Source organism: Vipera berus, assembly GCF_964194415.1.
Source record: "Vipera berus genome assembly, chromosome: 1".
In the NCBI taxonomy this organism is placed as follows: Eukaryota; Metazoa; Chordata; class Lepidosauria; order Squamata; family Viperidae; genus Vipera; species Vipera berus.
This window is the reverse complement of record NC_138202.1, coordinates 324613456-324636946: the sequence shown is the minus strand read 5'-3', so window position 1 is coordinate 324636946 and position 23491 is coordinate 324613456. Positions and strand designations below refer to the sequence as shown.

Here is a 23491-nt window from a genome sequence, read left to right as displayed (position 1 = left end):
TTTTAGATGTTGCCATTTTCTGTTGTTTAACATTGTATGAGATATTGTTCTGTAATCTATTTTGAGAGGCAATTTTTATTTGAAAATGGCATGGAAATGTTTTAAATAATAAATGAATGCCTGTGAGTGTTCTTTTTTTCAAGAAAGCCCTCTTTTTTCGATTAGAATTTCTTGGTAAGGAGCAGTGGTTGGTGTTTTGAGGGCTATAATTGTATGATTGAATTCAGAATTACTGTACTGTGCGTGTTGCTTCTGGAGTTCATTGGATATTATGTTACACTGAAGGAAAAAAGTACAAATTAAAAGATTAGGACTCCCCTTATCCCCAATTCATTGTTATTCTGCAAATCTAAAATTGATAGCAAGTTCAGTGTTTTATTAGAACAATATCTTAAGTTCCTTGTAGGATTTAAACATTAATGGAGTGGGGCTGGATGACAGTAAAGAACCAATTGGCTCACAAGCAATAAATTTTACATTATTATGTTTGCTTTCTTGAAATCTAAACACTAAGAGGCCTGTTCTGGAATGTAATAGAGCCGATTTTTTCATAATTAACATGAAAAGTTCAGAGAATAGCAGCTTTGTGGATAAGACAAAGGGCTGGTCTAGTGTTCCTCAATACAGATTCATTAGCTGGTTATTTGACTCTCCCCTGGTGTTCCAGTATTGGAGTGATGGGCATGGAATGGCAGAATAACCCAGCTGAAACTAGGGTTCCAGGAGAAAGGAAGGGAGGTTGCTAGATTCATTCATATTGTGTTGTTTATGAAAGTTGAGTAATAGAATGGTCTTTGATCCATGCTGAGGTGAAGAACGTAGTTTAGACTGCACCTAACTCGTTACTGGTTTTTGTGGCTGGCAATATCTATACCAGTGTGGATAGGAGGAGGTGATTTGTTTGTTTGTTTGTTTGTTTATTAAACCAACTTATAACCAACTCAGGATAACTCAGTCAAAATTTACAATAGCATATAAACCCATCTAAAGACAATAAAACTGAACTTGTTAGAAACATCAAAAACAACAACCCGGTGCCAAGTCAAACTTCTGATTTGCAGTCACCTAATCTTATCCCACCCCTTAGGGAAAAGCCAGGTCTTCAAAACTTTACAGAAGACTAGGAGGGTAGTCCCTGCCAAACTTTAGGGGACAGAGTGTTCCTTAGGTTAAGTAGGAAGAGAGTCTTATTTCAGAACTCTGAAATAATTTCAGAACTCTTTAATTGGAGATGCCCAGGAGGAACCTAAATCCTTCTCCAAACAAAATGTGGGCACTGCAACTCACTTGTGGAGGTTCCCCAAACTTAACCCATAGAAGCTATCCTTTTATAACCAAATGTAACTGGAAAGAAGAACCTGAATTCACACTAGAAAGATCATGAGTTGGGAAGACTTGGATTCTAATGTCACCTCAATTCAAAATTATATTTTCAAGTCCTGATCAGACAATCCTGTTAATCTAGTCAGAAACATGAGTTAGCACATTGTGGGACCAGCCAAACACAATGGTGTGTGTGTGTGTGTGTGTGTGTGTGTGTGATAATTAGAGGATGTTATTGTTACCCTTCAGCGGCCACATTGTCTAAACATGGACAAATAATGGATAACAAAACTCTTTCCTTTCACATCAGTAATAGATAAAATCCAACTCGACATAAGCTTGCATTTTGAATTTAGAACAGTCATTATCTCTGTGTGTAACCTATTTATAGGTTTTCTGAGAGCAAGGAATAAAGAAGGGAAAGATATAAAATAAATTATTTGAACTATAGAATCACCAAGAGTCGGATACAATTGAGTGGATAACATCATCGTCATAATGATCATCATATACATCCAGAGTTCACCATGCAAACCTCCTTATCTTTAGAGTTTAAAAAAGGTTGACAGATCAGTTTACTTGTAAAGAATGATACTGACAATTTGCCATTCCAAAGAGGGTCAAAAATATGTGTGTGGTCAAATTGGATTACTCATTTCACATTTGACATAATTCATTTCACCTCAGAGTTTAAAACAGGAAATTAAAATTTTAAAAGAGGCATGAGTAGATGGAGGAAGAAATACAGTGTCTCAGCCCAGTTTAAATTCTACATCAGTTTAGCCACTCATTCATCTGATGAAGTGACCTGTAGCTCACAGATGCATATATCTTTTAATAAGATTTGTTAGAAAAGATACTACCATATTCCTTATGATTTCAGATTCCTCAGTGGATTAAGAGAGACAGTTTGACTCTCAAGTGACTTACCTGAATTGATTTTGCAGTGAAGTCCATAATGGAAGCAAGGAACTTATAGTTCACTTGTTATGACACATTGGAGAAAGAGCTCCTGGCATTCGATAGAAAAGAGGGAGACTTGACAGCTCGTATTTATATCTCCAGGTTTTTTTACCCACTGTCCTTAAGTGACTTACCAGAATCAAAAAGATTAGCGCTGGAATATGTAACAAGTAATTTCTTATTCCGCAGTTGACATCCTGGCTTATAGGTAAGGGGAATATAAGGAACTTTGGAGCCAATGCAACACCAGGTTTGGATCCCTCACATAGCTCTAGACTAATATTTTAGAATAATTCCTGCAAAATAAGATGTTTGAAACTATGTATTCATAATGAACACCCATAGAACCTGGAGTAAAAAAAGGAAGGTTGCATGTAAAATTTTCATGTTAGATAACAAAAATTAGTACACAATAAAATTCTACTTAGGGTAATAACTGCATTGGCTTGATTTACCCACTGGCTAATGTGATGCTGCATTAGACCAGACAGCAAAAAATAAATAAATCTCCCATTAAATATACCCTGTGACTAACATGGAGGTCTGCCTTCCTGTGGGCAGACTTGCCCACTCAAAAAACATTTTTGGAACCTTGCCCAAGCTGTGACCCCACTTAGACTAATAAGGGGACTCATTTGGAGCCAACAACTCCATCATGCCATGCCATGGTCACTAAGTGAAAAAACACATGAATGTGACAGACTTACAATGTTATTTCCTATTTAGTCATTGAATCACTTCAGTTGTTAAATGAAACATCAGTGATAATGACTTGCAGTTTTACTACTGGCTTCTCCATTAACTCTGTGTGTCCCAAGCTGGTTAGGAAGCCCTCAAATGGTGCTGAAGTTGTCATAAATGCTCACTAGTTGTGATGGTCATAAGTGCTAAGATTGGTACAAAGCTGTTGTTTTAAGGATCGGTCACAAAGCTGCGGTCACAATTTTTAATCACTAAATCAATATATACTCTCTGTGGTTTTCTTCCAGGATGCTATAAGGCACTGTGGCATGCTATTTCCTAAGAAGAGCTATTTAGCTTCAACATAGATGTTGTGTAGAAGATGAGTTTGGCATTCGAAAGATACTAAAGAAAGAAAGCTGCAGTAACTCAGTACTAGGGTATTTTAGAATACTTGATTGAAATTTCTCAAAAGTTTTATATCCCTGTGAAAGAATGTCCGCTTTCTACAGCTATTTGATTTTCACGATAATTAAGAAGTGGTGGCATGGTGGTTAGAATGCAGTATTGCAGGTTGACTCTGCTCACTGCCAGGAGTTTGATCCTGACTGGCTCAAGGTTGATTTAGACACTTTGTGGTACATTTTATTTTCCTGTTGGCAGGGTGTTACTTAACTGATTTGACCTAGCTTATGCAAACAAGCTGCTAAATGTCTTCTTTTAAATTACATCTTGTAATTTTTTAAAAAAATTAAATTCAATAAACCATGCAGTTTTTGTAGTGCTATTGTAAACATACAATATTTACAGTACTATTTGATTCTATTCCTAGCGTCTCCAAATAATTATAAAGGTAATTATAGTATTAGCAAGTGATGAAAATACTGTATCCTGTTCCAGAGGCGAATAAACTGCTCTAAAAAGGCCACAAATTCACGTTGTTATGCAGTTTGCTTTGAAGTGGCCAGTAAACTACTTCCTTTGAATATATGGATAGAACTATGCAAAGTTTTGATAGATTCCCCTGGGTGACTGAAATGTTGAACAGTTGGGGAATGTAAATGTTACAGTGAGCCAAAATGGTAAAGAATTCTACCTTATTCGTAAGTAAGATTTCTCCTGTTTGGTTAGTTCTGGATAGCACCATCCATGATTTTATTTAAAATTACATACAAATCAACAAGTCTGAATTTGTGCCAACTGTAACAAGCAAGGATAAAAAGGCCCAGAGTAAACCATGTTTTCTGAATCTGCTTTGTTAAGTGTGAAGCAAGCCAGAGCTTTCGGTCTGTCATAAAGTTGAACAACTCTTAAATGTAGCTATCCCTGCCTTCACTTCAGTCAAATACATGATATACGCATAAGATACCACTGTCCTCACCCAAGGTACAATTTAGAAATGTATGTAGCTCAGTCAGCTGCAGTGACCAATAGTAGTTAAGGCTGTTTTAAGAACCTCTGAAAATTGTGCACTTAAGTGTTATTCTAAACATTTAATGCACCTTGTTCAAACATTGCCATCGACTCTGTTTTATTATTTTCAAATGGAAGAACCTTAAGAAGGGCTGGATAACCATGTATTGCCTGCCATTGTGGTGCAGTGGTTAGGATGCACTATTGCAGACTAACTTTGCCCATAGCCAAGAGTTTGATTCTGACTGGCTCAAGGTTTACTCAACCTTCCATCCTTCCGAGGTCAGTAAAATAAGGACTCAAATTATTGAGGACAATATGCTGACATTTAAACTGCTCAGAGAGTACCGTAAAACACTATGGAATGATATTAAGTTCTAAGTGCTATTGCTGTTGCTATTGTTATGGCTCTTACACTTGCATGGCTTCCATTTAAAAACAAGTAAGACAAGAACTGATTGTGAGGAAACATGGGTTTGAGCAGCTTGTTATGTTGAATGGTGAGCAGCTGCGTGTTATTTTTCTTTAATTACTAATATGGGCTAATTAAATCTCATAGCTGTGCTGGTGTATTTGGGTGTATGGATATAAGGGTGATTTCATCCCAGTCACAGTAAGGAATAAACCTTCCTTTCCTCGGTGCCTGTGGTCCCATTAGCAGTTGAATTGCACAGCACTAATGAAGATATAGTTGTATGCTGTGCTTTTTGCATAATGTGCAGTTTGTCACTTAGGCAGGATCCTGCTATGTTTCTGTTTCTTTCTTTCCTTTTTTTGCTAGTGTTCTGTGGTAGATCTCTGAGAAAAATGAGCCAGTTACTATCCTCCCAAACTCTTAGGTAAAAATCTGACTTCTTTTTTTACCTCTCCTTCCCTGAGGGGAGACCGTAAGGGAGGTAGCTCAGCTGTTTGTTGTCTCAATTACATCAGATATTTCTGTAGTTAATTATAAACATTTACATTATTCTAGGGAAACCTCTCTGGATTTGCATTTCCTTTATACTTAGTTCAAACTATGTTCTGATTTATTTACTTGCTGAGGAAAAGAAAAGGACTCTTATGATCCTTAAGACAGGGCTTTTCAACCTTTTCACCCATTGTACCACTTTTAGGATATGGCAATATCCGAGTACCACCAGTCGCCTAGCAAGGTGTCAAAAACTTGATGACCAAAAAAAAAAAGGAAAAAAAGTGATGAAGTATAGGTAGTCTCGACTTACAACAGTTTGCTTAGTGACTGTTTGAAGTTACAATAGCACTGAAAAAAGTGCCCTCCAAACCACAGCTGAGCAAGACACCTGCCTGCCCACCCGGTGGCGCTCTTCCTCCTGTCTGAGGTTTTCATTGTTGTGAGCATTTCTGTTGAGGATTGGCAGCGGGGTTGGAGTGGGTTTTTTTTTTGTTTCATTCCCCCCCCCCCGCATCTGCTGGGTGGTTGCAGCAGGTTTTGGTCACTTCACATGACCCTGGGACACTGTGACCGTCATAAATATGAATTAGTTGCCAAGCATCTGAATTTAAATTGCAAGACCCTGGAGAGGCTGCAACATTCCAGCTGATCAGCGCTTCTTCTGGGCTCAGCCGAAGCGCCAGGATCAGCACCGAGCTCCAGCTGGAGCCTGGCGCTGATCCTGGCACTTCCACTGAGCCCTGACAGCCTCGAAGAAGTACTGATCCTGGCACTTCTGGTGAGCCCTGACAGCCCTGCAGCTCCAGCCGTCTCTCACTCAGGCTTGTGCAGTGCTGCCACAGTTCAGCTCATTCCCCTCCCCTGCTACCACTTTTCTACGATGGTTGCGTACCACCTGCCAGGTGCCAATGTACCACAGGTGGTACCCATACCACTGGTTGAAAAGCCCTGCCTTAAGAGACTGCACTTTTTTGACGATCAGTTGGGTAGAGAGGCAGAGAAGAGAGTTTGTATGTTTTACGTTACCCCTAACTAGCAATGACTTTAAATCTGCTTTAAACATATAGATAAATTTACAATGTATTAATATATGATTGGATATATTGATTGGAATGAGAAATTACCTGACAGCAAACCGAGTGAGCGCCTGTTACTCGTCCCAGCTTCTGCTAACCTAGCAGTTTGAAAGCACGTAAATTGTTGGGGGCAATAAGCTGACTTTGTAATAATGCCGCTTGGGTGTGTGTGTGAAAGCCCTAACAAGCAGGCATATACATAGAATGAAGGCTACTGCTAAGCTTGTAAGCCGCCCTGAGTCTTCGGAGAAGGGCGGGATATAAATGTAATTAAAAAAAAAACAAGTAGAAAAATAGGGACCACTATGGTGGGAAGGTAACAGCGTTCCGTGCGCCTTTGGCGTCTAGTCATGCCGGCCACATGACCACGGAGATGTCCTCAGACAAGCGCTGGCTCTTTGGCTTTGAAACAGAGATGAGCACCGGCCCCTAGAGTCGGAAACGACTAGCACGCATGTGCGGGGGAACCTTTACCTTTTACTTAAAGCAATCATGTTTCTTTCAACTGCATAATTAAAAAAAATACAAATGACTTGAATGTGAGTTATTCATATATGTATGAATGTAAATCAATGTCCCTCAAATTTCATTGGAAGCAAAGTTAGATATTGTACTCCTACAGACTTCAGAGGAAGGGAAATACTATTGTCAAGTAAAAACTTTTTGTGTTTGTTTTTTTAATCAAAAATTCCCATAAAGGGGAATAAAAAGACGTGTCCTTCTGAAAATGGTATGCAAATAGCAATATAGTTTTCTGTGAAAAGAACTTATGGAGGAATTTGCATTTTTAGAAAAATTATCAAGGAAATTTACATATCAGACAAATAAAAAGAAGGTCATTGTATCAAAATTGCTTCTTGAGCAATTTGCATCATTAGAAAATAATACACAGAAAACCTTTGTATAATAAACTTGAACACATTGTGAGCATATGTTGCTATTAATTTTTCTGCGAGTTTCAAAAATTCAGTAGGAAATATAAAGGCAAACTAAATCTTGTAGTACTGTTACAAATAATAAAGCAATTTTTCAAGCTATTTGGCATCCATACTGACTGAAGCTATTTTTTAAATTTCAAAAACTTTGGGTAAATTTACATCTTTATTTTCCAGTGATAAGACCTCATTTAATATTTGTGCCTATGGAAACTTGTTCTGAAATTCCAATAGTACAAGGTTATAAGTACAATTACTCCCCATCCCACCATACATTGAAATACTGATTTTAAAAATTTGAACAGGCAAAATAATCAGACAAAATCAAATGATCTCAGACCCTCCAGACTTATGGAATATTAGTGCCAGTTGAACAGACTGCAATAAAGTAAGAGATTGTAAAAATACTAGCAATCAAGTTGACTGTGGGGAGTGATAAATTATGAGCAGTAATTCAGCCAGCACACCATTGATTACAAGTGTGATAGAATATGGAATGCCTGTGCAAGTCCTAATTCCAGCATTGTGTGCTAAATTTTGGAAATACACACATGCTATTGAAATCTTTGATGCATTTTCTTGTTTGGGGGGATTCTGATAAGGCAGAGTTCAGATTGTATGGAAGCTGGTGAATACGTTCAGTCAAATGCTCTTATAGGCCCCATATAGATCTAGATATTTATAGATCTAGACCAGGGCTTTTCAACCTTTTCACCCATTGTACCACTTTTAGGATATGGCAATATCCGAGTACCACCAGTCACCTAGCAAGGTGTCAAAAACTTGATGACCAAAAAAAAAGGAAGTGATGAAGTATAGGTAGTCCTTGACTTACAACAGTTCTCTTAGTGACTGTTTGAAGATACAATGGCACTGAAAAAAATGCCCTCCAAGCCACAGCAGAGTAAGACACCTGCCTGCCCGCCCGGCGGCGCTCTTCCTCCTGTCTGAGGTTTTCATTTTTGTGAGCATTTCTGTTGAGGATTGGCAGCTGGGGTGGGGGGGTGTTTGGTTTTCACTCCCCCCACATCTGCTGGGTGGTTGCAGCATGTTTTGGTCACTTCACATGACCCTGGGACACTGTGACCGTCATAAATATGAATCAGTTGCCAAGCATCTGAATGTAAATCACAAGACCCTGGAGTTGCTGCAACATTCCAGCTGATCGGCGCTTCTTCTGGGCTCAGCAGAAGCGCCAGGATCAGTGCTGAGCTCCAGCTGGAGTCTGGCGCTGATCCTGGAGCTTCTGCTGAGCCCTGACAGCACTGCAGCTCCAGCTGTCTCTCGCTCAGGCTTGTGCAGTGCTGCCACCGGTTCAGCTCATTCCCCTCCCCCGCTACCACTTTTCTAGGATGGTCATGTACCACCTGCCAGGTGCCAATATACCACAGGTGATACCTGTACCACTGGTTGAAAAGCCCTGATCTAGACATCTAAACAGAAATAGACATTTGTATGCCTGAAGCTGTTTGGAGAAAGACATGTACATATGCTCTTATTGCATCAAACTATTACTCTTTGCCTAAATATGACTAACATCAAAGCACTAAGTCCTTTAAAAGTAACCCCTTGCTGAGGAAGATGTCCTCTCAGTTCCATAGGGAATATATCCAGGTCAATGAATATAGGATTGCAGCCTGTATATAAAGACATCTGTATAGAAAAACAGAAAAAAAATGGAGGGGGTTCTGAGATGGTAACAATTGTATTTTGAAGGGCTTGTAATAATGTTAGCATTAAAAAAAGCATTAACATACAAAGCACTTCATTTCCTTTTTAGAGCTGAACCACTAATTACTTTGTTTTCTATCTTACAGCGGGAACAACATACATATTTAGCAAAGGTGGTGGACAGATTACATATACCTGGCCTCCCAATGATCGGCCCAGCACCCGAGCAGATAGACTGGCCATAGGGTTTAGCACAGTTCAAAAAGAAGCCATCTTGGTGCGCGTGGATAGCTCGACTGGGCTCGGTGATTATTTAGAGCTTCACATCGTAAGTATCGTCAGCAAAATGTAATGCTACTATTTGTCTGAAAGCTTCGATTTTAGCTTTTGCAATGTCCTTTTCTGAAATTGATCTCCTACCGTTGAATAACATTTTTCCAAAGCAATTTCAATCTGAGTTTTGGAAGAGATGTTGTCATTAAGAGACTAGCCCTGTTGGTTAATAGCAAAATACAAGAGTTTAAAGCATTTTGAATGGGCTGACTTCGATATAATTTTAAAAGGCTGCAGATTTGATTATGAATTGCTTTCATAAAATAGGACTCTCCTTGATTGATTGTAGTTATCTGTGAGATATAAAGCTATATATTAAATTGTGAGCATGGTGCATGATTATGAGTCTGACCTCCTGGGAACAATGTAATCACTTTTTATCATTTTGTGTGCTAAGTGTACACTAAAAATCCCACAACTATAGCATATGGCACCAAATCTAACATGGAAACAATAGGGGTAACTTTTTAATTATTATTTTGCATTGCTTTTTAATTAATAACATAAAAGTGAAAGAAATACGATGAAGAAAATAAGCTAGTATAAATAATCATTTCAGCAGTAAAAACTTACAATTTTATAATATTATTATATATTATTCTAATCCATATGTTTCTCTTCTATAATTAACATATTTTAACCTAGGGTATTATGTTTTAAAAGAGACCCATAGTTCATTATACTTGTCCAAACAAAGTCTATGTCTATAGGCAATCAGCTCTTAGGGGAAAGTGTAATCAGTTAACAATATGGGTTAACTTAAATATTATAGAGAACTAGTTTGGTATAGTGATTAAGGCATCAGGCTAGAAACCAGGGATTATGAATTCTAATTTTTAGACACAAAGCCAGTTGGGTGGCCTTAGGCTAGTAACTTTCTCTCAGCCCTAGGAAGGAGGCAATGGCAGAACACTTCTGAAAAACCTTGCCAAGAGGAGTGCAGGAAGTGCAGGCATTTTCCAAGAACTGGACACAATTGAATGGAAGAAAAGAAGCAAACTTCCAATATATTGTTGAAGCTTCTATGCAAGTGTAATGTATCCTGTGGAAACCAGATACCATGATTAGAAATCCTAGTCCTCATGTTTCCTGAATGCATATATATATATGCCCAGGATACTGTGATATGATTGAAAGACTTCTCTGCTTTTCACATATGTTTAAAAAAAAGTAGAGAAACTTGTGTCCTGAATATTGTGGGTTTTGGAATGTCTGGGCCATAAAGAGTTAAGATCAATTTCATTTTGAATTAAATTGAAGTTTATAGTGTCTAAAGCAGATGCATGGGCTAGGAGGAATGCACAAATTTGAATAAACAAACTACCCATTGTTAGAACTGTCCACATCATTGGCCTCAACTATAGTAATAGATTGCAGTTCAATGGTATGAATGTCAGGAAAAGATGTATTAGTATTAGCAAATTTGCAAAAGAATCTGTCAGAGGAATTGTAATGGTCCTATTTGGTTGGATGTGTTGTTAATCCTGACAAGAGCTTGACTGATCCTATTGTTACTGTGAGGTGATAATTTTTGAGTAGAAAACAGTTATCACCCTGAAAGGTCTAGTAGGGTAATTTCAAGTTGCCTTAGAGCAAACAAGTAGCAATCAGCATGGAAAGTCTGGATTTTTATGGCATAATAAATAAATGATCAGTTGAGATAAACTTAAGTAGGGCAACTGAGCATTTTAGCAGTTTATATTAATTTCAACTTTGTTAATATATTAAGTCTGAGTCAGATTTAACAACCTTGCTACTTCATTGAAGAAGAAATAATTCCTCTGGCAAGAAATTAGCTATTGATCTATTAGCAAAATACACGCTGTCACCTCGGAAGATGTTCAGTGATGATTATTTCTAAATCACATTATCCCATCTAGCTAAGTTATGTACAATCTGCTCTTTTATATCCCAAACATTTCCCTATTAGTACTTTATCTTATTTACCTATTTATTTTCAATATTGTAATGCTGTCAGTATTGGCATTGCATTATATTTGTTCAGCAACCTTAAGGAACAGCAACTTACCTCTTAAATCATTTTTATGCTACCTTTTAGGAACCGATTTTACAAGCATTTTATTTATTTATTTTTAAAAAAATAATGTGATGCAGTTTTTAAAGCCAAGCCAAGTCAACAAAAGTGTTGTGCAACATTACCAACACTTAGTAATAATGGCCACAAAACAAAAAGAATGCAAACTCTAAAAACAAAATATTCTAACAGCAGGACAAAGAATTATCCTTAAGATGTTTCCAGCTTTCTTGGACACTATCTTGAATCATGAAAGCTATTCCTTAGAACTATGTCTTTTTATAGTTTGTTGCAGACAGATGTTCAGACTGTATTTGTCATTTTTATCCACCTACTGAGTCCTTCTTGAAAGACCTGGGATAGGCCATTGTTGTTGTTGTTGTTGTTGTTGTTGTTATAGTTAGCTTCATAGTCAGATATCTACACTGGATTTGGTGTTCTCCACCTATCAAATACTTTCCAGGGACCTGGAATAGGCAGATGTTTTTTTTAATAATATAAAAGGTAATGTTGCAGGATGCAAACTGTTCCAAATAAAGCTGCCTTTAACAATTGACTGATGGTGATTTTGTCAGTGCTGATGGTGTTCCAGATGTTTGGGAATTACACCCAAGGCACCTATTATTGTTGGTACTACCTTTGCTTTCTTTTTGCCACAATCATTCTACTTCCAAGTCTTTATATTTTGTGGTTTTCTCCAGCTCTTTCTCTTCTATTCTGCTGTCTCCAGGTACTGCCACATCCAACATCCAGACATTTTTGTCTTTCTTATCAATAATTGTCAGGTCTGGAGTGTTATGTGGCAGGTGCCTGTCTGTTTGAATTCTAAAGTCCCAGAGCACTTTATCTCCCTCATTTTCTATTACTTTCTCTGTTTTGTAGTCCCACCACTTCTTTTCTGCAGGCAAACAATACTTCTTGTAGATATTCCAGTGCACTGTTGTTGCTACTCTATCACTGTTGTTTAAGGTTAGTCTGTGCAGTCTTTTTGCAGCAGCTCACTAGTGTTTCACCATTGTGGTTATTTCCTGAGTTGGATGAGAGTACATCTTTCTCCTTCTGTCCTGGCTGCTTTTTACAGAGGCACAGTTGAAGCATTTTAAATAAACTGGTTTGGTGGCAGTAGTGCCTCAGATAGAAAGTGCATACAGAGATTGGTAAGGACAGCAGAGAAGATCATAGGAAGCTCACTCCCTGGTATTCAGGATGCTGCTTATAAGCGCTATGTGCTTAGAGCTCAAAGCATTGTTAGAGACCCCACACACCCGCTTTACAGTCTGTTTCTGTTGCTCCCCTCTGGGAGGAGGATTCGAAGTATTTCTAGCAGGACTACTCGATTCTGTAAGAGCTTTGTTCCCTATGGCATCTGTCTGGTAAACTTGCAAAATTAGTTTTTCTTGCCATGCACATGTATACATAACCTGAACTATTCTGTTGTTTCTCTGTGTCATATAATATATGTGGGTATATGCATAATTCTGTGTTTTATTTATTTTTGTCATATTTATGTAGTGTATATACGAGGTGATGACCCTTTGAGAGCTGAATGCAATAAAATTTCATTTTAATGTATGCCGATTAGTGTACATTCAAAGTGACAATAAAAGTTATTATTCTATTCTATTCTATTCTATTCTATTCTATTCTATTCTATTCTATTCTATTCTATTCTATTCTATTCTATTCTACTCTACTCTACTCTACTCTACTCTACTCTACTCTACTCTACTCTACTCTACTCTACTCTACTCTACTCTACTCTATTCTATTCTATTCTATTCTATTCTATTCTATTCTATTCTATTCTTCTCCTTTTCCTTCTCTTTTTCCTTCTTGTTCATTTAGATGTTGTGCCAGTGTCAAAATACAGGGATGACCTATATTCCCTGTCACAAATAACAAACTGGTGGAAATTTGCTACTTGATTCTAACTTGACCATTTGCATTAGCCATTAACATTTACATCCATTTATATAAAGAGCCTTCCCAGATTAATTGTCACTAAGAATGGGGAATTGAAACACCCTGTTCTTTAAGGTACTGCCGAGTGTTTGGAATATCAGGCTGCATCTTAGAATTGTATGTCTTTAAAAAAAAACCTTTAAAGAAGTTTTTCAACAGAATTAAAATCAGAAAGTCCTTAACGGATTTCCAGGCAGTAATATGCATATATTAGTATAGTTACTGATATTTCTATACTCATACCAATTAATTTTGCCATCTTTGCTAATTCTGTCATTTTTACCTACCAATCCTTCCATGTGGATATTTCAGAATCTTTCCATTTTGCACCTATAATAGTCTTGCAATAGTAATTATATATAAAAATAATCTTCCATGACCATTGTCTTATTGACTGTCCATTAATCCCAGCAAGAGAAGTTATGGTTTCAGTTTGATGTTGATTGAATTTTCAGAATTCTTTGTATCAAAGAATGCCAAAATATTTTGCTTTTTTACGAGTCCACCAGGTATGATAAAATGTCACTTAATGTTGTCCTACATTAATTTCCAACATAAATTTGTACCTTTATGTCCAAAGCTCCTAGCCCGTTTTATAATACATCTTTTACTTTATTCTTTTTCCATTTCAAATAGCAATAAAATTTTATACATTTTAGCAATTATATATTCATTGTTGTAAATAGTTCAGCTTCAAATTCTTTCTTCTCCTGCCCCTTATCTACTTTAAATCTTTCTCTTAATTATGCATACAAAAACCACTGAAAACTTAAGCCCTCTGCAGTCAGCTGCTCTGTTTCCATTTTATATTCTCCGTGTTCCTGTTCTAACAACCAGAATTGTATCTCAGAGTATTGCTGCCATGTGCAAGATGGCAGTATGTGGTATGTAACATTCACACAGATACTAAGAGTGCTGCCATTGTTAAAGTGAAGCTAATGATGATACCAAATACAGTTGGATGATGTACATGGACCTTAAAAGACCTTAATATTCAAATGGGAAGAACCATAGAATTATAGAATGTAAGGTTGGAAAGTATCTTGGAATTCATTTAGTACAATTCCCTTCCAGTGCAGGAAAACATTTATAAAGCACCCCTGTGTATTTCCAGGGACCACTGAACCAGATGAGGGGAAAAATGTGACTAATGAGTTGCAAATGAGGTTCCAAATGAATTGCAAATGAGGTTCTACATTTGAGCTTCCTCATGTTCCAAAGGACTTTCTTATGCAGTTGTATGATCACACAGATCCATGTCATGGCTGAGGGCCAGTACTTCAATAGGTGTGACCCTACTTAATATATGGAGTGACCATTTGATTGAAGAATACATATGTGTGTGCTTAAACTTCTATGATTGCCTGAATTACTTAGAGCAGAGGTCCCCAAACATTTGGGCACCAGGGACCAGTTCCTTGGAGAGAGGTTTTTCCGCGGACCAGAGGGTGTGTGATTTTGTGTGCTGCCTGTATCTCACGGATGGCGCTTTGCTTTTTTGTGCGTCACAGTTGCTGGCATGTCACAGCCTGGTACTGATCCACAGACCAGGGTTGAGGACCCCGACTTAGAGTCCATCTTTTTTTTTTTTAAGTATCATCCCAACACACCTCACATGATTATTGTTGTGGGGGAAATAAGAGGAGGGAGGGAAGTATGCATGCTGCCTTGAATTAAAAATAATAAAGGTAGGATATAAACAAACAAGCAAATAAATGGAATGCAAGCTTAATGACTGGATAATTTATGCTATTTTATAGTTGAAGTACATGTGATATCTCTGGGCTGTGACTTGTAACTTCATTAGAATTTTGACTGATGTCCGTATTTCAAAATGAACTTTTTTTTCCTATTAAGATAATTGTTCCTTGGATAATCAGTATTGATCATCCATTTCTGTTCACTCAGAAATACTCATTCATTTATTCATTCATTCAGTTTCAGCTTCTCATCTTGCATATGCAACTGTGTGCTACAAAGAATAGGGCACATTGAGGTGTGTTGACATTACTATCTCAGAGTTGCTCATTATTCATGGGCTACATAATCCATGTTCTTTAGCCTGGCATCACTAATAGCCAGATCTTCCTAGGGGGAAACTTTAAATTCCCCCCTGCAAATTATCATGTTGTAGCAGTCTTGACTAGATTTTTTAAAGAAAAGCTTTAGTTCCATTTCTTCATTAAACAGCCCTTAAGAAGAAGATAAAAGATTCTTGTACTGCTTTATTTACATTAACTTCTATATCTGTGAGGACCATACAGTACACCTAGGAACAAGCCCTTTCCTCCCTCCCAAACAGGATATGCTAGAATAAAACTCATTTAACTTGCCCATTTAATAATCAATTTAATAAAAAAGAAATATTTATATCCTTTAAGACTATTTGCATGTCTGTTATCAGTTATTGTATTTTTAACATTTATCTTTTGCAGGTTATTTTTGTTTAGTTTTCATGATGAAACTTTTCTGTCCATTTTTTTTTTTGATGTTGTTTATGGTAATATTGCAGCTTCACAAAGTATTATGAGAAAATGATTATTGCATAGATAATCATTGAACTCAGTATTTGTACATTATTCTTCCATCATGAGGAATGTAGCATCATTCAGGGCAGCTGAGACACATAGACCTAGCTACAAAGCAAGCAGGTTACACTTAATGAACCTGATTTTTTTTTGACAAATCCAATATGGCACCTTAGGTTTTTTTGTTTGCTTGCTTGCTTGCAAGGGATAAGCAAGAAAAAGCAGTGGCAGAGATTAAAATACTGAAGATGTCATAGTGGGCAGCGGATAGAATGCAGGAATGAAGGTTTTTCAAAAAAAGAAATTAATTGGCCTTGTAGAAAGGAAGGATGCCTCTCAACTTCCCCATTGCTACATGTAAGTCTGATTTGCAAATCGGTGTTGTCTTTATTTGCTTTTCCCCAGGCTATAGGTTGAATCCTCTATGGTAGGGGTGTCAAACTCGCAACATCACATGACGTGTCGTGACATTTCATGACTTTTTTTCCCCATTGCTGGCAACGGGGTGGGCACGGTTTTGCCATGACACATCCAGCCCATGGGCCGGCAGTTTGACACCCCTGCTCTATGGTCTCAGTGTTGCTTCCTATAGATCTTAGAACCTCATTCCTTTTCACAACTTGCTTCTAGTCAAATGATGGGAAGGGGTTGGAGACAGATGGCTTGAAGACGTACTAAAAGAACTTGAAAGACTGCATTGATTATTTTTGCAAAAAATAAAAATTCCTCTCATATATTCAGACAACGATATTTTTGGGAATAATTGTTTTGCCCTCTAGGGAACAGCTATATCTGCTGCTATATCTGCTGTCATTTTGTCATTGGTTGATTTCACCAAATTTCAGTACTCTCAAAATAGCCCCTTGGTTCTACAATTTCTAGTTTACTGTTATGTCTCCCAGCCAACTGATCGTAGATTTGTATTCTGTGCACATAGGACAGTGTGGCTTTAACAATGAAGCATAGTCAAAAAATTCTGTCCTATTTCATTGTGTCACTTATAGATGTGTCTCAGTACCCCTTATATGCATTGTTCCATATACAATGAGGAGCAAAGCCAAGAGATATATGGAGATCTTGTATAATAATAATAATGAAGTTGGAAGGGACCTTGGAGGTCCACTAGTCTAACCCCCTGCTTGGGCAGGAAACCCTATACCATTTCAGACAAATGGCTGTCCAGTCTCTTCTTAAAAATTTCCATTGTTGGAGCATTCACCACTTCTGTAGATAGATAGATAGATAGATAGATAGATAGATAGATAGATAGATAGATAGATAGATAGAAAATATATACATTGAACATGTATTGATAGGCCATGTTTTGCATAAGCATGTTTTAGGCTAAGCATTACTGTTTGGGCCTTGTAGCATTACTTTTTTGTCCCACATAATATCCTTAAATATTTTAGAAATGGGTGCCTTGTATGTTTGAGTGTGTATAAAAGGAAGATTCCCTTGACTGAAATTAAATTTCTGACAATTATATTGGCACATGCATATAGCATTTGTGGCAACATTACAGAAATAGTTTATGGTTGCCTTTTGGGGGGATTTTTTTCCACTATCCAGGCTAGCCTGCAGCCCTAGAATTTCCTAATGGTTACTCTAGCAATTGCTAACTAGGTCCGATCCTTCTTAGCTTTTCTCAAAATCAGCTGAGGTCGGTTAAATGCTGCCATCTGCTGTGATGCTTACATTTGTATCTGTATCTATTTATATTGCTGTTTGGAAACATAACAGAACAATAATACAGGAATCAAACAGAATCTGATAAGAGGGATGGTGTGATGTGTAGGTGGTTCCAGGGTGAGATGGGTTGATGTTCAAGCTTTTTTGGGTGGGGTTTGGATATACCTTAAAGAAGCAAATATGAAGCTTAAAAACAGTTTTTGATCCAACTGTATCACTTTGGGCTAACTGATGTCAGAGATTCAAAAGAGATTTATCACTTCGAGTAGGTCCTTAAATTACAACCTTTTCTAAGTGAAAAGGTGTCAGTGATTCCTGCTTTGAGAATCCTTCTTCCATATTTCAATTTTCAGTTTCCCTTGGAACCTGCAGGCAATTCAATATAAGATGGTTTAAGTTCAGATGGCTCAAATGTAAGATGGCTCAGGAAATTGAACCAGATTTCCACCACATTTATTCTGATTACCAGCATATTCACTAGAAAACCCTATTCAAAGATTAAGGCTTCTCTTTAAACTCCTAAAGCAAGACTGCAGTCTGAAGAGATGCTCCCTGTTTCATGTGTGATGTAACTTTATTTATCAGCTCTGTTTAGGTGACACTTCACTATGAGCCAGCAGTGTACAGCGGCAGCCAAAAAAGCTAATACAATCCTGGGTCATATAAACAGAGACATAGAATCAAGACTATGCAAAGTAGTAGTAACACTTTAGAAAACCCTAGTAAGACCACACCTGGAATATGCAACCAATTTTGGTCACCATACTACAAAAAATATGTTGAGACTTTGGAAAAAATTCAGAGAAGAGCAACTAAGAGGATCAAAGGCCTGAAGACTAAAACATACGAAGAACGGTTGTAGGACTTGGGTTTGGCTAGTCTAAAGAAAAGAAGAAACAGGGGTGACATGATAGCAGTATTCCAGTACTTGAGGGGCTGCCACAAGGAAGAGGGGATCAAATTATTCTCCAAAGCACTTAAAGGCAGGACAAGAAACATTGGTTGGAAACTGACCAAAGAGAGAAACAACCTGGAATTAAGGAGAAACTTCCTAACAGTGAGGATGATTAACCAGTGGAACAGCTTTCCTTCAGAAATTGTGGGCATTTCATCACTGGAGGTTTTTAAGAAGAGACTAGACAGTCACTTGTCTGAAATGGTATAGGTCAGGGGTGTCAAACTCAATTTCATTGAGGGCTGTATCAGCATTGCAGTTGCCCTCAGGGGGCCGGGTGGGTATGGCCTGGGTGGGTGTGACCTACTGGGTGGGCGTGGCTAGAGTGCATATGGCCTACTGGGTGGGCATGGCCAGCTCTACATAGTTCACATCAAAGGTGCCTATGGGGGCTGGGCAGGAGTGAGACAGATCTGAGGGTCTCTGGCAGAAGGAGGGTCTCTGGGCCAGGGCCAAGGCAGTGGGGGCCGTTCCCTCACTGTTTCCAGGATGGCTTCGCGGGCTGCATGAAACCACTTCGTGGGCCGGATCCGGCCCCCGGGCCTTGTGTTTGACATGTCTGGTATAGGTTATCCTGCTTGAGCAGGGGGATGGACTAGAAGACCTCCATGGTCCCTTCCAGTTCTATTTTATTCTAGACATCTAATTTTCAGATATCTCTGGAAATAAAACAAGCACCAATCACTTTTTGGCACTACAGGATAGTTTTTATGCCTCTCTTCATTTTAATCTTTTAATACTAAGATGTTGCAATTTTTTATTACATTGAATTATTTAATTTAAGCAATCTATAGACCACCTGGCTCCTCATGAACTGTGTAGCCTGCAATTAAAAAGTAAGAAAAACCATTTAAAAAAATCATGTGACCTGAAGTCAATCTGTCCCCCTAATCCAATAGGGTAAATTATGTAATAAATAGTAATTCACAGCAGAATTCCTTTATATTTAATCATCAAATTTATATGCCACTCATCTCCCAGTGAAAGGTGATACTTCTTGATATACTATACTGACATTCTTGTTTGAATGAGGGTGAAATCAGTGGCTTAGTTAGATAAATGAAAATTCTTTTACAATAAGCATATTCTTTGGTATTTCTAGCCATCAGATACAAATCTGTTGGACATGTGTACTTGATGATTGGAGGGATGAATGGATGGACAGCTATAATTCCTTGCATATATGTATGTGTATGTGTAATAATAATAATAGATTTTATTACTAGCCTGAGGTATTCACAAGAAACTAAGGAGATCAAAATAAATAAATAATATTAATAAGTAGTGTATGAACTTGTTAGTGCTTATTCAAGGACAAAGTGGAATGGAAACATTCAGAGGCAGTGACTGCTTGTCTATGCTCTGAGGCATCGCAAAGTTTAAAATCCCCAATATTACACTTTTGCCAACTCTGGGAGAAGGATTGTGCAGCATTAGTAATTGAGCAGGACTTGACTTCCTCATTCCTTCTGAGTTAACCATAGAAATAAAATCAAATTTATAGGCATATATAGGAATTGAGTGGCTTCTATAATGTGCACCTTTATTTATTTTTATTGCTTTAATGCGCAAGAAAGAAAAGACAGAAAAAAGAAATATTAAACATTAACTAAAATCAAACAAGTAAAAAAAACCCCAGAAAATAACAAAAGCATATTATGTAACATACAGGAAAAGTAAGATAACCAATTTGAAAATGCAATAGTCAAACTTTGACCCTATTGATAATCCTGATCACTTTTTTCATTACACTAGAAGAAAGCTAATTCATAGGCAGAGTATATGGTCATCTATCATTCCAGGAGAATTTCTTCTGCTGCCCCCGCCCCCCAAGTCAGAAATCTGTAATTCTGCACATACAATGCTACATTTTAATGTACACGTTTAAATTGTATTGATTTTCCCCCACAAATTTATAGTTACTAACTCAAATGGACCACTACTGAAGAAAGACAAGCTTATAATATGTTGTTTAATTTGAAGAATAATGATGGCTCTACTTATGCTTGTTTCTTGATGTAAGTAGGATATGATTTGAGAAAGAGAGAGGTGATAGCTCTACAAAATAAATGGAATACTGAATTAACTGGAAATAAATTTTTAAAATGGTAACTTTTGGGGTAGATCACAAGATGCATGTCTATTTGATTCCACTCTGAAATACCAGGACATACTTTATTTTCCAGATAGCTTTTCTTTAGGCAGGGTATGGGGAATGCAGGACAGTGAAGTTTCCAGGTAGACAACCTGTATTTGATCAATGAATATAATAGAGCTGGAAGGTGCCTTGGAGGTCTTCTGTCCACCCCCCTTCTCAAGCAGGAGAACCTATACCAGGGGTAGGCAACCTTGGCTTTTTTATGACTCATGGACTTCAAGTCCCAGAATTCCTGGGCCAGCATGGCTCAGCTTGGAAACTCCCTTTCCCCTCAAGAATTCTAGGAGTTGAAGTCCATGAGTCATAAAAGAGCTAAGGTTGCCTTCTAGTGACCTATACCATTTCAGACAAGTGACTGTCTAGTGTGGTGGCAAACCTATGGCAGAGGCGGCACCCAGAGCCCTCCCTGTGGGCACCCGTGCCATGCCTCAGAGGTGGCAACTGTCCCTCTTCAACCAGCTGCCCCCCACAGGTGTCCCTCCCCATAAGTGACATTGAGGTGACCACACCCACCTTGGCCACACCTACCCAATCTTCCATGACCACCACAGCCACTCCCACCCAGTAGGCCATGCCCACCTGGCACCCAGTGATAAATAAGTGGGTTTTGGGTTGTAGTTTGGGCACTTGGTTCACCATCACTGGTCTAGTCTCTCACAGTTGCTGTTTATGAGCCAGGTTTCACTTAATCTGTACTTGTACCTTTGATTTTTCCTGCCTAAATGTAAAACTTTGCTTTTCTCCACATTAAAATCCATTTTGTTGGATAGGGCCCATTGTTCAAGTTTTTCAAGATCTTTTTGGATCCTGAGCTTGTCTCCTGGGGTGTTGGCTATTCCTGTCAGTTTAGTGTCATCTGCAAATTTGATGAGTGTACTTGATGTTGGGGAGGGGCTGATTTGGAGATGATAAAGAGAACACTATCACACATGTAAATAGAACTGAAGTTTTGGTATTAGAATATGAATTCTTTCTTTCAACTGTATGCAGTTTATTTTAGGATTTACATTCCAATTTTTTTTCTGGGGCTGTGCATTTAGAGAATTCTTAAAATACCACAAAAATAGGTTATTAATCTGGATTTGTAATCTGAACTGCTATGCTCACTTCTGCTCCAGAATACGTTTCAAAAATTTGAGGTGTTTTAATAATTTGGCTCTACTCCAGAAAATGGCTTCATTTCTGTTCAATTCTCATATGGATTAGACTGCTATCAGTATAATAGAAAGGAGTGGGAGAAAGCTCTCTTTTTCTCCAAGAAAGGCATCAGTTCAGCTCAAAGTGAGGTTTAAATTGCAAACATTTTGTGCACATCTGTACAAGTCTCTGTGTTCATCTGCGGATAACTCTTGTTCAGAATAGTGTCAGGGGAATGTGCAGTTGCTAAGTACTGCTACATTTGTTCTCCCTGGGCTAGTTCTTTTAGAGCATTCTGTGTGCTATTTTCCAATGTTTAATTGCTTATATGTGGGAGAAATAAACAAATAAAGTTACAAATATACGCTTTTGAGTCTAAAACAATGGGTGTGCAGTTTGTTAATGGCTAATTTTGCAATGGGCCTCATGAAAATCCTCTGAAAAGAGTTACACATTTCATATGGGAAAAGCAACAAGTTTTAAAACAATATAAATGATAGATATTAAAGATCTCAATACAGCACATTCAGTGTGTGTGTTTATGTCTACTTTATATCTACTTTTCCCAACTTAGCTCCTTTGTCTTGTCCAGTATGGCTAACTGCAGAAATTGAACATGATCAGCCTAGAGAAGAATTTTTATATTTTCTACATTTGTTCAAAAATAAAAGAACCCAGGAAAACAAGATCTAGATTGTCAAAAGATGCTGAAAATAAAATATTTATTTTATTAATCAAATTGTACTTTATGAATGCTGACAATGACAGTTGGGGTGTAAGAGAATAGGATTTTAACATGGTTGTGCTTTTTTATAATCAGGTTTAGGATTTGTTTTCAAGTGGCATTTAAAATTTATGGTATCGTATTTACTTCTTTTTTTGTTACCAATATTATAATTAACAGTCTGATTTTTGTAAATGCCAATCTCAGAATTGCTTGCTGTTTGATACAAGAGTCTTTCAAATGTATTTTTAAAAAACTTGATTTAAATTCTGTTGAAACAGTGAAAAGATTGTAATTGCATTGAGTCCCTTAATGCTATTTCACTTCTCCTGTTCACATAGTTCTAATGCTATCTAAAAATTAAATGGGGGGGAGTCCCATGATGGAAAGTTCCTTCATTAAAATAATCTCCCAAATGTAGAAAATTGACAAATCAGAGAAAGTGATTTGAAAATCATTCTATTTATATCAGAGTTTTCTACTTAACAGATTCTCATGATTACAATGAGGAACATTCTGTCATATTAAGTGCTATCTTCAGGTGGAAAAAAAATTGGTTGAAATAGTAAGCATAAAATGTGTTGTTGTTTAACAATGGGAATACTATGCTATTTATTTACTTCTTTTACTGGACTTATATGCTGCTCCAGTCAATATATGGATTTGTGGCTTATAATTTAGGATAGTTTAGAATACATGAAGGATTCCTTCTGCAGCAATAAAATGAATGAAATTGAGTTTCCATTTAATGTCATGTTTCCCTGTTTCTGACACAAGGCTGTACTAACTGTTTGACAGGGTGCTGCGGACAGGATACTCTGCTGATAGTTTCAGTGGAAAAATCTTCAATGTATACACATGTATTTATTGGTGACTTCAGAAAGTCAATAGCCCTGCTGAGCCTTTGGGAGGATGTAGCCTCTTCAGCACTTTGAGACTTGTGGCATTGGCCCGAAAATGGCCTGGTTATAAAATATGGACACTGGGGAAAAAAA

The 23491-nt window shown here is 37.5% G+C and overlaps 1 protein-coding gene across 23 annotated transcripts in view; it reads left to right on the top strand.

The window, feature by feature from the left end:
- Positions 1-23491, top strand: part of NRXN1 (neurexin 1) — a gene marked incomplete at its 5' end in the record, with an annotated part of 953418 nt that overhangs the window by 718003 nt on the left and 211924 nt on the right. For all 23 annotated transcript variants that reach the window (XM_081315130.1, XM_081315141.1, XM_081315140.1 and 20 more), the window contains one exon: positions 9119-9300. In XM_081315130.1, the coding sequence (XP_081171256.1) occupies positions 9119-9300 (182 nt within the window). The remainder of the gene's footprint in view (positions 1-9118; positions 9301-23491) is intronic.